The sequence below is a fragment of the Poecile atricapillus genome, chromosome 1 (assembly GCF_030490865.1).
Source record: "Poecile atricapillus isolate bPoeAtr1 chromosome 1, bPoeAtr1.hap1, whole genome shotgun sequence".
Taxonomy (NCBI): Eukaryota; Metazoa; Chordata; class Aves; order Passeriformes; family Paridae; genus Poecile; species Poecile atricapillus.
Window position 1 is genome coordinate 136231908 of NC_081249.1, and position 14554 is coordinate 136246461.

General features: G+C 46.6%; 1 protein-coding gene across 5 annotated transcripts in view; it reads right to left on the bottom strand.

The window, feature by feature from the left end:
• CRACR2B (calcium release activated channel regulator 2B) overlaps window positions 1-14554 on the bottom strand; it is a 38454-nt gene that overhangs the window by 2628 nt on the left and 21272 nt on the right. For 3 of the 5 annotated variants that reach the window (XM_058829488.1, XM_058829479.1, XM_058829496.1), the window contains exons 8-17: window positions 13824-14011; window positions 13091-13162; window positions 12580-12634; window positions 8603-8682; window positions 5971-6265; window positions 5653-5794; window positions 5357-5438; window positions 2896-3010; window positions 1317-1424; window positions 522-598 (exon numbers count right to left, since the gene is read on the bottom strand). In XM_058829488.1, coding sequence (XP_058685471.1) covers window positions 522-598; window positions 1317-1424; window positions 2896-3010; window positions 5357-5438; window positions 5653-5794; window positions 5971-6265; window positions 8603-8682; window positions 12580-12634; window positions 13091-13162; window positions 13824-14011 — 1214 coding nt within the window. Of the gene's footprint in view, window positions 1-521; window positions 599-1316; window positions 1425-1895; window positions 2012-2895; window positions 3011-5356; window positions 5439-5652; window positions 5795-5970; window positions 6266-8602; window positions 8683-12579; window positions 12635-13090; window positions 13163-13823; window positions 14012-14554 lie in introns of those variants that run through there. The other 2 variants (XR_009276581.1, XM_058829504.1) reach the window with 2 other exon arrangements.

Consider the following 14554-nt stretch of genomic DNA (forward strand, 5'->3'; position numbering starts at 1 on the left):
GTGAAGAGATAAAAGAACACAAAAGAATAGTTTTCATGCCAGATTTGAAATACTTTCTTTCCAAAAACTAACCATTTGGGTTTTTTTAAACTAAAACTTTTAGAGCAAATCTCTTTCAGCTGAACAGTATCTTATCTCTTAAAACTACTGGCACTGAAATAGCTCGGTCTCTAAAGTGCTTATTAAGATAGGGAAGAAAGAACCCTTAGAGCTAAATGAAGACTTCAAACTGAAAAAAAACAGCTTAAAATCTGGGACAGTATGCAAGGTTTTTGTGATGAAATATTTGAATTAAACTCCTAATCTTGCAACAGCCAGTTTTACCAGGGGAAGCTTTGTGTGTAGAGTCCAGTCAACACTTGGTGCTCTCCAGGCACAAAAGACAAGGACCTGGAGTCAGGTCTCTTTTGGGATGTGACAGAAAGTCCATCTCTGACACCCCCTTCCTCTTGTCCATTCCCCAGGAGAGCCCACACCAATCACCTCCAGCAGGGAAGTGTCCCAGGCTCCTGTTCACTGACCTGGCCATGTGCAGCATGGGCTCCATGATGTTGTAGCCAGTCATCGCGCTGCACTCATAGAACACAGCCTTGTACTCCTGCCAGAGAGCACAGCAAGCACCCACGGTGACTGCCAGCTCTCCACCATCACCATTCACCCACAGCCTTGGGAGCTGGCCCACCCTCATCCCCAGGATCCCTGCCAAGAGCCATTGGAGCCAGGAGGGTGGCTGCTACCCTGCTGGGGTGCACACCCTGCTCACTAACCCAGGAGAAGGAGATGCTTTTTCAGCATTGGGGGCCAAGCCAGAGTGTCCAAAAGGGAGCACTGTGGGAGTTGTTTGGGAAGAGAAAACATCTGTCCTGGGTACTTTGATTCCTTTACCTTTTTGTTGCAAGTCCAGAAGGCAAGAAACACCTCTGAAACCCTGTCTACCCCACCCAGGAGCCAAGGTGCCAGTAGGCAGGCAGACAGGGGAGTGAGGAAAGAGGCAGGATGATGTTGCATCAGGGAGCCCTCAAATGGGAAATCAGCTATGCATGTTCCCCTCAGAAAGACTGTAATGAGGCATCAAGCCTCAAGAGAAACACATGAGCCTGCTCAAGGGCCATTGTCTGCCACATACAGGCCACCACCTCTCTTGTACCAGAGGGACCTGGGTGCATGTCCACATTGGAGAAACAGGGTGGGAGGGAGAGGGAAGGTACCATACTGGAAAATGGCTCCAAGAAGGGCTTTCTGCCAGCCAGACTACCCCTGCTCCCAGCTGGAGGGTGGCTGCATAGCAGGTCAAGCAGCAGAGCACCATTTCACACCTTCGCCAGCCTTTCGCCCTCCACCCTGGGTACATTCCGAGTCTCTCTCTGCACAGCATCCAATTTATTTCCAAGCAGAAAGACCACAGCTCCATCCTCTATACCTTCCTGCAAAAGAAATAAAGACCCCTGGAGACCTAGACTCAGAGTAGATCCTTCCAGCTCAAGCAAACAAGATCTTCAGTGGCAGTAGGATCAGGCCCATGAGATCATTAAAGGGCCATTCCTTCAATAGTCCCAGGGATTTGTGAAAGGAAGCTTGAACTAGGGGAACATTCCAAATGTTTGGTATGTTGAGCTGGGATGGTGAGAGAGGAGAGACAGGACACAAGTGCCTGAAAATAAGAAGCCTGAAGAAAATCAGCTTTCCCCATAGGCATTTTGGAATTTGTGAGCTGGCAGATCTTCTTAATAAGTTCAGTAATTTTTGTATGTGCAGTACTGTGTCTAATGTGCTGCCTTAAAGTCAATGATCCCTTGCTGAAAATCCACCGGCTGAAGCAAGTTAAGCAACCTTCACCCCTTGTAAGCAGTCTCTGTAGGAACTGTTACTCCTAGGCAATTCCTGGAGCCTCTTACCTCTGGTCAAACTCTCTATAGCGCCACTGGCTCACTAGAACATGGTCAGAGTAAGAGCAGGGCTCAAAGTTATTTCCACACTCAAGTGCCCTGGATGACATACAGAACCTGAACAGCTTCAAAATAAAATAAATACACAGATGGGGAGAGGAAAAGGAGAGATTAAAATATACAGACTTCATGTGGTTTGATTTTCTGTGTGCTCAGTTTAGCCTTCCTCCTGAAAGGAACCTGATTTTCAGAGGCTGGTTAGTTCTTAAGATCTTAACCTGTGATCTTTTAGAGTCCAAAGACATAAGTGGTTGGTTGTTTGTTTTATTTCCCAACAGGCTTGTGGATATTAACAATATTAGAATTCTCCAACCTATACTTACTCATTCCACTGAAATCTTGGTTTTTTGAAACTCAGCACAATCAAAACAAAACTGCCCTTGAAAACTTCCCTTCACCTTTTGATCATCTACACAAAACTAATTTAAATTTAAATTATAAAGAGAGGCATTTTTGTATTCCCAAGAAGATATAAGATAAATGCTCTCAGTGAGTGTTTGAAAATAAAACACCCAACAGTATTAATACATTGTTATGAAATTTTAAAATAAAAAAGGAAATAAAAAGGACTACCTCCCTTTCCTGTGCATAGGCCAGAAACCAGGAGACCTCCCTGCCTGAGCACAGATGGGATGTGACCACATTTAAGAGATGTAGCCAGTGCACATGGGCTGCTTACAAACCCACAGTACTGTGCTGGCAGGTCCCACCACATTCTGCCACTGAAACAGCCCTCCCTGATTTAATGAGCTACTACTGTCTTTGTTACCTTCAACACAAAGGCTCTGGTTCCAAACTGACAGCCACAGTCATCTGCTTTGATAATTCAGCTTCACAAGGTCAATAGGACTTCCTGGGGCACTGGAAAATGTCACTTCCTGACAGACTGTTGGAGCTGGTGGGGAGTAAGGGAGCACCAGCAGCACTGGAGGCCAGGTCCCACTCTCACCTGGATGCTGCTCATCCAGTTCCGCACCGCCAGGAAGGAGCACTCGGCCGTAATGTCGTACATCACCAGGATCCCGTCTGCCTTCCGGAAATACTGCTTGGTGATGCTCCGAAACCTGAGCCCAGGCAAAACCAAAGACACTGTCAGAACCACGGCTGTGCAAAGGGCAAGTAACAGAGTGGGATTATCTGATAGTGCAGGCTCTCTGCAAGGCCTGCAGCCCCTGTTCATGATGTGTCCCTCAGGGCTGGTGTCTACACAGAGGTGACAGATCCCTGCACCTTTGAGACAAGCCAGGCAGCCATGGGTAAGCAAGAATCTTGCCAAATGCATGGTGCTGAGAAAGCAAGAAAGAAGACCTCTGCAGGTCAGGAAGAAAGAAGCAGAAGAAACTGTTTGGGTGGGATAGGAAAAGGAAATTTCCTATTAAAGGAGAAACTAATAAAGAAAACATGATCTTTCTCTGTAGTTTGGAAGAATCTGCAGACTAAGCTGTACCACAGTCCAAACTAGGCATGCATAATGTCTGCCCCAGGGCTGCCAAAATAGCAATTAAGAACTTAGCATCAGTACACTCTGTTTCCACTACTGAATCTATAAACCAATGGCATTATATATAAAATATCAGGAGCCAGGCACAATTTCCAAGAAAAACTCCTGCCAGACATCTACTTTTTGCTGTCTGTTCCATTTAAAACCACAGGCTTGTATTTTGTGAATAAATCCCAACCAAAGCGAACCAACCAAACAAAAAAACAAATTAAACTAAACAACCAGAACAACAAACCCAAACCTTAGAATCCCTAAGCACTTTGTGACAGACCCATGATATAACCGCAGAAGATTGCAAACTACTGATGGAATTAACAATGTAATTTGGGAATTAATAAATGTAACACAAGTCCTGAGATCTCACTAAAGAACTGTGTATTTCCTACATAGGATAAACTCTCTTTTTACAACCCAAGAAAACCTACAGCTGTTTCCTTCCTGTACTCTTCAGATAGTTGCCTGAAGCTGTTCTTTCTCACTGCAATAAGGAAAGGATATTCTGGCACCTACCCAACTGAGAAAGCACAGACTGTATCCTTGGCAGTCAAGGTGCACTTCTGGAACTGCCAGGCAGGCAAGATGCTCCAGAAGAAACATCAAAGGTAGCATGCATCAGTCTTGCATGCTCCAAGGGGTTCTTCCATCTCTTTCTTAGATTATTTACAGTTGAACACTTCTCTAGTTAGAAGTAAATAATATTATTCAAGAAGAAGAAAAGGCTTTTCCTTCTTCCCAGGTCTCCTATTTGGTATCAGCACTGAGCCAAATTCTCTCTTGTGGGTACACATCTAAGACCTGCTAGTGCTGCAGGGGCCTGTGCTAAAGGTCCTTCTGCAGAGACAATATCTTGAATTTGGCCTCTGCTGCAATCTGGCCTCAATAAAATGTCATATTTTATGTCACAGCAACTGCCCTTACTGTTCAGTTTCAGCACTGAAATAACCACAGGAGTCCCCTCAGAAATAATTATTTCTTCAGCATGAAGGCTAATTTTGGAAGAGAGAGTTACTTTTCAATAGGTACTCCTACTTAGTACATTCCCACCAGCTCTGCATGGTCTAGCTGACTGAGACAGCATCATTGGCACAGCTGAGGATTAGAATATTCCCATGACCTTGGCTGCCCCCTGAAGGCCTGCCCCCATAACATATTTAGCTCAAAATGCCCAGTACTTATTTTTGTCAGGCCCTTGAGATTCATGGTCCCCATGAAATATCTTTTCATCCTAAGCTTCTAATTATATCCTAACTAAAATGTAATTTACATGGAGGCAGTGATGGGCCTTCATCTCTAGTAGCAGATGAGGGTCAAATGTGTCCTCTACTTCTCTGATCCTCACCAACACTGCTGGTAACATCTAGATGTATCCCATGCTTTTGAAACTAGAGGTCTTCAAATGGGGAACCAGTGTTCACTGTCACAAAAAGCTGCACAATCCCTCTACCAAGGATTATCACTTCCACAAGTCTATCAGCAGAAGAGACAGTGAAAGGGGCCAATAACCTCACTGACAGAGTCCAGCAGGGTAGTTCAAATCACCATCCCCCCAGAGGCCATGTTAATTCAGCTGGCTTTGACAGCTGAATCAGATCTGGAAAGGTTCACAATCCTTTCCACCCTGTGAACTCCATAACATACATCTATGCACTGACTGCTTGGAGCCACAAGCATGCAGGTCAGACACACAGAAAACTACTTTTCTGTCAATCCTCAGAGCAATCTCTCCAGGCCCTGCTTCACAGTCACAGCTTCTAGAAATCTCTAGAAGAAACCTTTGCTGCAGGTTCAGCACTGGCATAGCTGTCATGACCTGTCTGGTCTTTCTGAAGCTGATGGTTTTCCCAGGGACAGAAACCAGCTGCATGCTCTCTTGCCCTTTCCTCCACTGAGCCTGGCAGACATCACTTACCTCTCTTGTCCAGCTGTATCCCACAGCTGTAACACAACCTGGGTGTTATCCACCATTAGGCTCTTCACCTGGTAGTCGATACCTGTCGGGAAGGTGACAACGACTATGAAGAAGGATGGGGAGAGAGCAGCTTGCCATTAAAATGGCCAGACCAACTCCATTTAGTACAGTGAAATTGCAATATTGATTCAATACTGGGAAAGGGACCATCTTTACCTCTAGCTGGGCTATAATACAGGCAAAAAAGCATTTTCCCAACTTTCTTATCCAGATGAGCCAGGCACCCTATTACTTACCAATGGTTGCATTGAGCTCAGCCAAGAACCTGTCATAGCAGAAGCGGTGGATGAAGGAACTCTTCCCAACACCGGAATTCCCTACAAACACCACTTTGAAGATGCGATCTGGGGAACAGCTGGCTGGTTCCAGTGCTTGGAGCTACAATGGAAAAAAAGCATGAGGTTCTGAAGAGCCCAGCTGCAGGCAGCGCTTTGATTCAGGGATTGGACCCCTGCACTGTAAATCTGTGGAGCTGGAATTTGATAGGAAGAGAGTCAGACACCCTCAAGTCCCTAGCAGGTGTTTGAGGAATAACCCCAGGTAACTGCACTCACCCTGGTTTCGGTGCCAACAGGCTGGGCTCGAGGAGGCAGCAGAGCAGCATCTAAGCCATCTGCATTTTTTCTGCAGTCAGAGTCACCCTTCAAAGTCATCTTAAACCACTCAGGATCTGCTGCCAAGGGCCATCTCTCCTCATCTCGGCTGTTCTCTCCAAAGTTTGTGCTGCCTCCTTCTCCTGTCTTCATCCATACCCTGTTGCCTGGCAAGTATTTACAGTTCTTTCTGTTGGGTTCTTCCACTGCCACATCCACTGGGAAGGTGAAGGGAGGGTCCGCAGAGGCCAGTTGTCTGTATTGAAGTCCACAGGCAGCACAGATAGGGTGGGAGGGGGTGAGGAGATAGGGAAAGGAGGAGGTTGCAAATCCCCAACAAACCAATGCAATCCAATTAGTGTATATGAAGCTCTCACAGGAATTCTATATATTCACTCCCCACACTCCCTGTGACCAAAGCATCAGTGGCTCCCCTAGGAAAAGAGAGACAGTTCACCAGAGCTGTGCTGTACTCGTATATGCTGACAAATATTTCATACATTTTAATAAAAATTGCCACTTTGGTTTTTCAAGAATTCTTATCGTTTCCCCTGGGAGTGAAAACATGAGGCAAAACATACAAAATGAAAGCTCCTTTTTTAAAGAAAAAAAGGAAAAAAAACCCCCAATAATTACCCCTGTGTTTTTGTTACTAAATACCATACAAAAAGAAATAACAGACTGTGCCCACACAAGAGCAGGCTGATGCACTAGGGGTAGAGCTGATGTGATAAGTTGGAGGAACAACTTTCACAAGAACACCTAAAATAACCAATTGAAACTACTGGAATCAAAGCTGGAGAGCAAGGCAGCATCACTGGTTTTCTATGATTAAAGAACTAGACAAGGAGTGAGAAGACCTAGAATTAAGATGAAGATATTTATCCACCACAAATCTCTCCGTTGCTTTCACTAGTCAGAAGACTGACTGCATCTGGAAGCAAATTAGAGTGACCAGAGTGTACTACAGTCAGTCTCTTCAGAGGCAGGACATTCCACCCTGTTCTGCAACATTTTTCTCTTTCTATTAGTGCAGGAATCCAGATAATTCTTCCTTCTCACTCCAGCAAGTACACTTCATCTGGCTTGCAAAATTTACCTACTGCCCATGCGTATACTTTTTTCTATGAAAGGGAGCTCATATTCCTGGTTGCTCTCCCTGCATTTACCCCAAATGCCAATCCAGAGCCAGGCCAGCTGGAACTTCTGCCTCTTGCAAATGGACACATACTCTCAGGCTCTGAGGAATGGTACCCAGGGCTGGCAAAATCACGCAATGAGTGGTATCAAGACTCTTTTTAGTGGGAGCAAAGGGACAAACACAAAACATTGAACAGTGACCCCACATCTAATGGATTTCTTTTCATGTTTCTCAAGCAATATGGTGCGACACAGCACTGGGACAGAGACAGGACCAACAACTACTTCTCCCCTTCTCTCATCAACTTCATTGCCAAACTTCTCCAGCTGTTAAGCCTTTCCAGGAGGTTTATTCCATGCAGTTAGAAGGATATTTGCAAGAAATAATTGGGAAGGAAGGTGGGAGAACTTGGTTATCCAATTCCATGGATAGAATATGCCAGTCACATAACCATGAAAGAGCTCTGCCTTACACCTCACCGGGCAACCTCCCACCTTGGGCTCAAGAATCAGCCCTCCTCCACAGTCTACCCAGTTTTCTATAAGTCCATGAGCCAAGGCGCCTTCAGCTAAATCTTTAAACGACACTACCAGAATTGCAAGCCTTAAGGGTGAGTTGAAGCTGGAAGAAACTGAGCCTAGACCTATGTCTCTGGCTGGCACCAGGAGAAACTGGGGAACAATGGAACTTTCTGCAGAGACCTGGTAAGAAACAGGGGAGCATGCTGCCTTTAAAACTTGTTTGGGGCCAGCTTTACAGGTGAGATCCAGCTCCAAGCCAGGTCACTGTATATTCTGCATGTAGAGTAGAAAAAAAAAAAAGAAAAGGCCTTGGCCACACAGATGTGTTGCCTGCCCTGGCTTAAAGGAAGCCTGGTGTGCTAGGTAAGCATGTGCATAGCTGTAGAGGGAGATGAGCAGGATAAACCCACCTGGAGCCAGGCCCTCTCCTTGAGGCTTTCAGCTGCCAGAAAGAACCCAGCCCTAGTGCAATTACTGCCCTCTCCTATGCCCCAGGGATATGGACTCTAGCATGATGCACCAGTGGACAGGCTTTGTGCCTGAGGACAAACTGGCACACTTGGGAGTTGTTCCAGTCATTTCAACAGAGCTGTCTGACTCAGAAAGAGGCAACCTTTGTGACTCCCATCCCATTAACAGTCACAGACCTTCTGGTGATATGTAGATTTGCTTCCCCATTGCTGCAGGCAGAAGCAGCAGCAGGGCCACCACCTCCCTGTGGAAATTAGTGAACAGTATCCTCAGCTTGATGCTGAGCCAACACCACCTGATGCCAAGAGACAGCTAAAGCCACAGGAAAGCTACACCCCACCACATTCCCAAAACTAGCCAGCACCAGGGTGGGAGAACCAGACACATGACACGGCTTGATAGGCAGGGTACTGCAGTGGGCACGGACTAACACCATGGACAACACAGACACCCATCTAACCGTTTGACAGGCTTGTCCTCCAGCAGGTAACTGCCTAGCACTGACCCTTTCTTCAACAGGGGCTTTTTGTTCTGAGGCACCTGAAAGTTGAAAAGAGAAGGAATGAAGAATGTGATTACGGTCCCAGTTCAACCACTTGCCACCTCTTGTAGAGCACTTTGGGGAAGCAGGGCTGGAGCCCTGGCAGCCCCACACCATGCAGTGGTAATGCCTCACTGGAAGGTTCAAAGAGGTGAGCACCGGGTTTGCTTTGCTCAGTTCAAATAATTTAATTCTTGTAAGAAGCCATCGCTGTTGCTGCTTTCTCCTTCACTTTTAAATCCATCCAAGTGGTGATGTCCCAAACTGAATTCTTCCTCTAGCTAGCCAGAGTTTTTATTTCTGTGGCTTGTTCTCCACTTGGTCTCACAGCTGAATCTCTCTTTCCCCACCTGCCTCTTTCTTATGCTGATGTTTTGTGGGACAGACCAATTACCCCTTTCTCAAAAGACATTAGTACTCTTCTTCAACCTGCACTCACCTAGAGCTGCACATCACAGGAAAAGAAGGAGGGCAACGTACATGCTCTGCCTTATACCAGCATCCCTCTCCATGCTTTCCTCCTGCTTACTACAGACTGAACACTTCCTACAGCCAGTATTTACCAGCTCCCCAGAGAAGGAGAAAGCAGGACAACATCTCCCCCAGCTCTCCTCCCCCCATACAGCAGCTCTGCCATTCCCAGCAGTCAGTGCTCTAGCCACACACACAAAATGTGCAGTGAGAGACAGCATGGAAAAGTGCCCATCACATTGGCACTGGGGGAAAGGAAGATGTATTCAGCCTGTGAATCTGAAGATTTCTAACATGTCCTTACAAGTTATTTCTGGGGGAAAAGGTGGAGGAAGAAGGGTTTGCAGTCGGCCAGATCTGCCTCTCACAGCAATTTTGAACTGACCAAACACCTGCAGGCTGCTGTGGACAGGCCTTCCTTCATGCTTCCCACAGCCGGGAGAACTAAAAAGATTATTTCTTCAATAATCCTTACTGTAGGCTTATTCTAAAAGGCAAAGAAATTAACAAGCTGTTCTGCTGGTCAGAACTCCCAAAACACTTTTACTGCAATGCAGTCTAACAAAAGGAGACACTCTGGAGTCCACAGAGGGCCTGACCCAACTGGGAGCTTTGCAGGGAAAGAATAAAACATTTTTTACATATAAAACTGATATTCAAGAGAATCTCCAGCCACAGAAACAATCCAGCACTGAGAGGCTCACAGTTGTGGAGCACAAATCTTCCAAGACAAACGACCCCCAAGTGCTTAACAATACTCCAGTCAACACAGCCAGGCTGCGGTACAGACAACCAGTGGTTCTCCAGCAGGGACAGAAGGGGAAGTTTTCAGTGTTTGAGCAGCTTCACCTGAGGGAACCCTCTAGTCACACAGGATGAAGGAAATTGTGTTACAGACCACTGGAACTGAGTCACAACCTTCAAGTCACCTGTGGAGTAAAAGGTCTGCCGCACAATCTGCTCTGCCACCACCTTACCTGGAGAGGGAACAGCCTGCAGAGCACCTACTTGGGTAAGAAAGGAGGAACAATGTGGCATGTTTTGCCATTGGTTCTGCCATGCTTTATTGGCCTGCCAGGTTTGTGTAACATTTGGCTTTTCACCAGGACGATAAAGGGACAGATGCGACATCACAGCTGTGTAACACACAATGACAAGGATTCCACAACAGCACATGTACAAGCATTTTGGATGGGAAGGATTCTGGTTTACCAGTGTAATAAAAATACATGTCAAATATAATCAAAGTACCAAAACATTCTTCATGATGAACAGATGAAATTTGCTCTGTCAATATAAAGCATGCAAGTATAACTCCATAGCCAATGGGTCATGGGTGTGAAACTGAACCTGCAACCCCTGGGTCTTAAAAATACCCATCAGTGGTTTGCACATAGATAGAAATAACCATATATTGCTATCTGTGACACACCCTCTCTTGCCTGGGACGAGATAGTGCCCCAGAGTGAAGTGGGGCCAGGGTCTGCCCACCCTGGTAAGGCCAGAAACTCTTATGAAGAGCAAGGTATTAAGCTGGGAACTGAGAAGAGCAAAGGAGCAGTGACTGGGTTGCTATCAGCCACATACAGCCCAACTCCTCCTTCCAACCACTTAAAAAATCTTTGCTATGAAAGAACCTCTGTTCACCACACCTTCATTTCACAGAAATAACTCTTCCCAGCACTAAGAGAGGGTATATTAAGGCCTTGGGTTTCTTTTTAGCCAGTAAAAGCACTGATAGTCTCTGGCAGAGAGTGTGTTGCACTCTAGGGATCCCCATCAGAACGCTGGACTCTCCTTTTTGCTTCTGCAGGGAAGTATTGCTATTTCCTCTCCCCCTTACTGTGAGACAGGCTGGCAAGCAGACCTTCTGCAGGTATATGGTGATAGCAGCATCTCTGCAAGCCCTTGGAGCCCTGCTTTCCTGTGGACTGAAACAAGAGCAGCCAAAGGAAAAAAACCCAACTTACTACAGCACAGGCTCCAACTGCCCAGCAAGACACAGCCTTGCCAGATGAGCAATGGTGGTAGGAGTTCACCCTGTGCCTCATTCCCTACTGCCAGTGCTGGGAGAAAGGAGAAAGCAGCCCCTCTGTGCTGTGACTCTCCCTATGGGGCTCTCTCTTGGGTCCACCTGCAGCAGCAGGTCTTAGCAGGGGAGCAGGAGAAGAGAACAGAGGAGAAGCAGGCAAGCTTTGCACACACAGAGGTACATACCTGAGCTGTGGTCTCCACAGGCCACCCACCCACCCAGTGGAACCCACAAGCTGATGAAGTACAACACATGCAAAGAGGAAAAGAAACCATTTTCTCTGCCTGCTTGCACTGGACTCTGCTACAGAGTGACTGCATTTAAGGCTTTTCCAAGAGGGAGCAGGAAACTCTGGTATACATCCACATAGTTAGCAGCTTTAAAAATTAAGACTTAAGAGAAAAAATCTTCCAGATTTTAGAAACACACATACCTCACACATCTAGCCAAAATTTTTACTGAGATAATTTTATACAGCTCTCCACCTGGAGAACTCCAGCCTCTGGATCGAGCAGGGAATTTTGTCTCATATATGGACACAATCCCTGTGTTTCCTTCCAGAGTCCACCAGTCAGAAAGGCTCTCACAGCCTATCACTGTCCTCCCTGCTAGGGAGTAGGAAGTCACCCACTTCCAGATCTTCAGGTGGGGCATGATGGCAGAGCAGGCAAAGACATGGTGGCAGGGATGGGTCCAAGAGGGCAGAGCAGCTGTGCAAGTGACATTTGGGAACACAAAAACTTTTTAATGAAAAAATAATAAGAACTAAAAATAGACCACATATCTGTGCTTATCTTGGTGGCTGGGAAAGGCCAGAGATTGACAGTTCCAGATGAGAGAGATCCGCTTTCTCCTAATTCTCTGACACAGGGCTCACTGCTGCACCCAGCAGAGTTCACAGGAACGGGGAGCTCCCCAGAGGAACCCCTGAAAACATCTGCTACAAACTCAGGGGGTCAGAAAAAACTTCAAAACCTTCCCATGCTACTCCAGTCAGCCAGCAGCACATCTGAAAATCCATCTTCTTCCTCACCACCCAGCTTCAGGATGCATCCAGCTTCTCTCCCCTCCTTGCATGTGCCCAGTGCCTGGCACAGCACACAGAGCCCACATGTGCAGCAGGCAGCACCCACTGCAGCCCTGCACAGGGCTGTGTGACAGTCCCCAGCCAACATGCCTTGGGTTAAACCCAGACAGCTGGCAGCAGCAACCAGCAGAGCTTGCCTCCAGCACAGACACAGAGGTGCTGCAAAGTCTGTATTAAGCACAACACAGGCCCCGGGTGCTCTTGTCATTGTCCCCCGTGGAAGTGACAGGCCCCCGAGTGGTGACAGCAACAGCAGCAGATGAATGGAGGGTGGTTGGGAATTAAGGTTTTCTTTCTGAGACTAACCAGCTTCTTGGCTTCAAAAGCATCTCGCTCATCTCGAAGTTTCTTGTTCATTTCTCTGCTCCAAAGGAAAACATAGGAAAGACACAATGAGCTGCTTGCTTGTAAAAAATCAAGTAAACCCCAACAATTGAAATTGAGAACAGAAAGACAGCTTGGGAACAGAGATTAAGATGTTGTTTACAGCTAGACATGTTGGGATTTCCATGTATCCCAGCTGAGGTCATGGGCTCTACATGGTTGCCTTAGCCAGCAGGAAAGACTAAATTCCTCCAGAGAAGGGATTACCTCGTGAAATAACATAGCCTGTAACGTGAAATAACATAGCCTGTAATGTGCCAGAGCTGGCTAAACTGCACAACTCTGTCTGGACCTAGAAAAACAAGCAGAGTTTAAACACTGCTTGGATACAATCCTGTAGCTTTCCATGGGAGAAATAAGCACAGTGCTGAAACCTCAGCCCCTTACAGGCACAAGAGCTCAGCATTTCCCTCCAGCCTTCACCAGTTCTCACCTGAGGAGCTCCAGCTGCCGAAGGAGGCTTTGTTTCTCTTTCTGCATGTTCTTGGAGACTCTAAACACATCCCTGGGCAAAAGGCATTTTAAAATAAGCGGAAGTAAATTAATGGGATAGAAAATACAAACATCCCTCTCTCAGGGGCACTCATGGTATTCTCAAAGACAAGGGCCTGCCTTATGCTAGGAGAATTCAAAGGAAGCAGCACTGTTCTGGGAGCTGGGATGGTTGGGTTGTACCAGAGCTCTCCTTCTCGCCTCCAATATGACAGCAAGCAACTCAACCTCTCCACTTCCTCAGGTGCTAGAAATGGGAAGGATGCTCACTGCCATCAGGATCTGAAACCTCTCAATGTTTTATATAGGTATCATTAGATTTAACCCAGAAATGAGAACAGAATTTATTAGAAGAGGATCTTGAAAGAGAGCATTATAGAGGGGATGGTGAACTGAAAAATACATAGAGAAGCCTCCTTTAGGCTGAGGAACAGCTGTATTTTTGTACTGATTTTCTAGAACATATTTCCCACAAAAGGTGGAAATCACTCTCTGTTTTCTATATGGGCCTAAACATATAAGGGATGTTTCTTCTTTTCCTCAAAAAGAGACAGAATCTTCTAATGAGACCAAGGCTCCTAACTAGGGATACTTATTCTTTAACTGCTGGCCCGCCTTTCCGTCCCTGTCCATGTCTTTGCCCTAACACCTGCCCTTTCCTGTTTTTTCCTCACCTGTCCTTCTGCTCTTGCTCAAGCTGAGCCTCTTTCTGGAGCTTCTGTAACTGCTCCTTCACTGCCTCTAGCTCCCATTTACTTTTCTCCAGCTCTTCCAGCAGGTTTTCATTCAGGTGCCGGAGCCTTTCATTCTGCACGCGGGTCTCCAGCTGCTCCGAGTTCAGTGACTGCAGCTGATGTTCCAGCTGCAATGGGAGAGAAGGAGGGGTTAAACACAGCAGAAGGGTTTTGTGCTTCAGCCACAACTGTCAAAACAAGCTGAAAAAGCAGATGTAAACAATGAGGCAGAAGGGGGTAAAAACAACCTAAGTATACAGAGCCACCAGTGGCATCGAGAAGGTGAACTGGAAGGAATTCTCTCTCATCATGCCAGCACTGGGGAACCAAGTAATGCAATTAGGCACAGCTGAGGAAGTACTCAAGGCAGCATGAGGAGCCTGATGCTGTCAGGCATTGTAGGAATCAGAGTTCAAATGGGGGTCAAAGGAGGACTGGAAAAATCTGGGTGGGAGCAGGGTTGCGTCTGTTGGGACTTATTAAGCAGAGGTGTTGGAATGCATCCGCTAGTTTAGGGGCTTCCTGAGCCCATGGCAGCCTAAAGGAGGATATACTGAGGTGCTAGGGGAATCTCACACTACACCTGGAAAGTGAAGTGATTGGGTGGCCTTTACTACTGGCTAGAGATAGGACCTTGGGCTAGAGATGTCGTTTAAATGCCACCGGGGCAG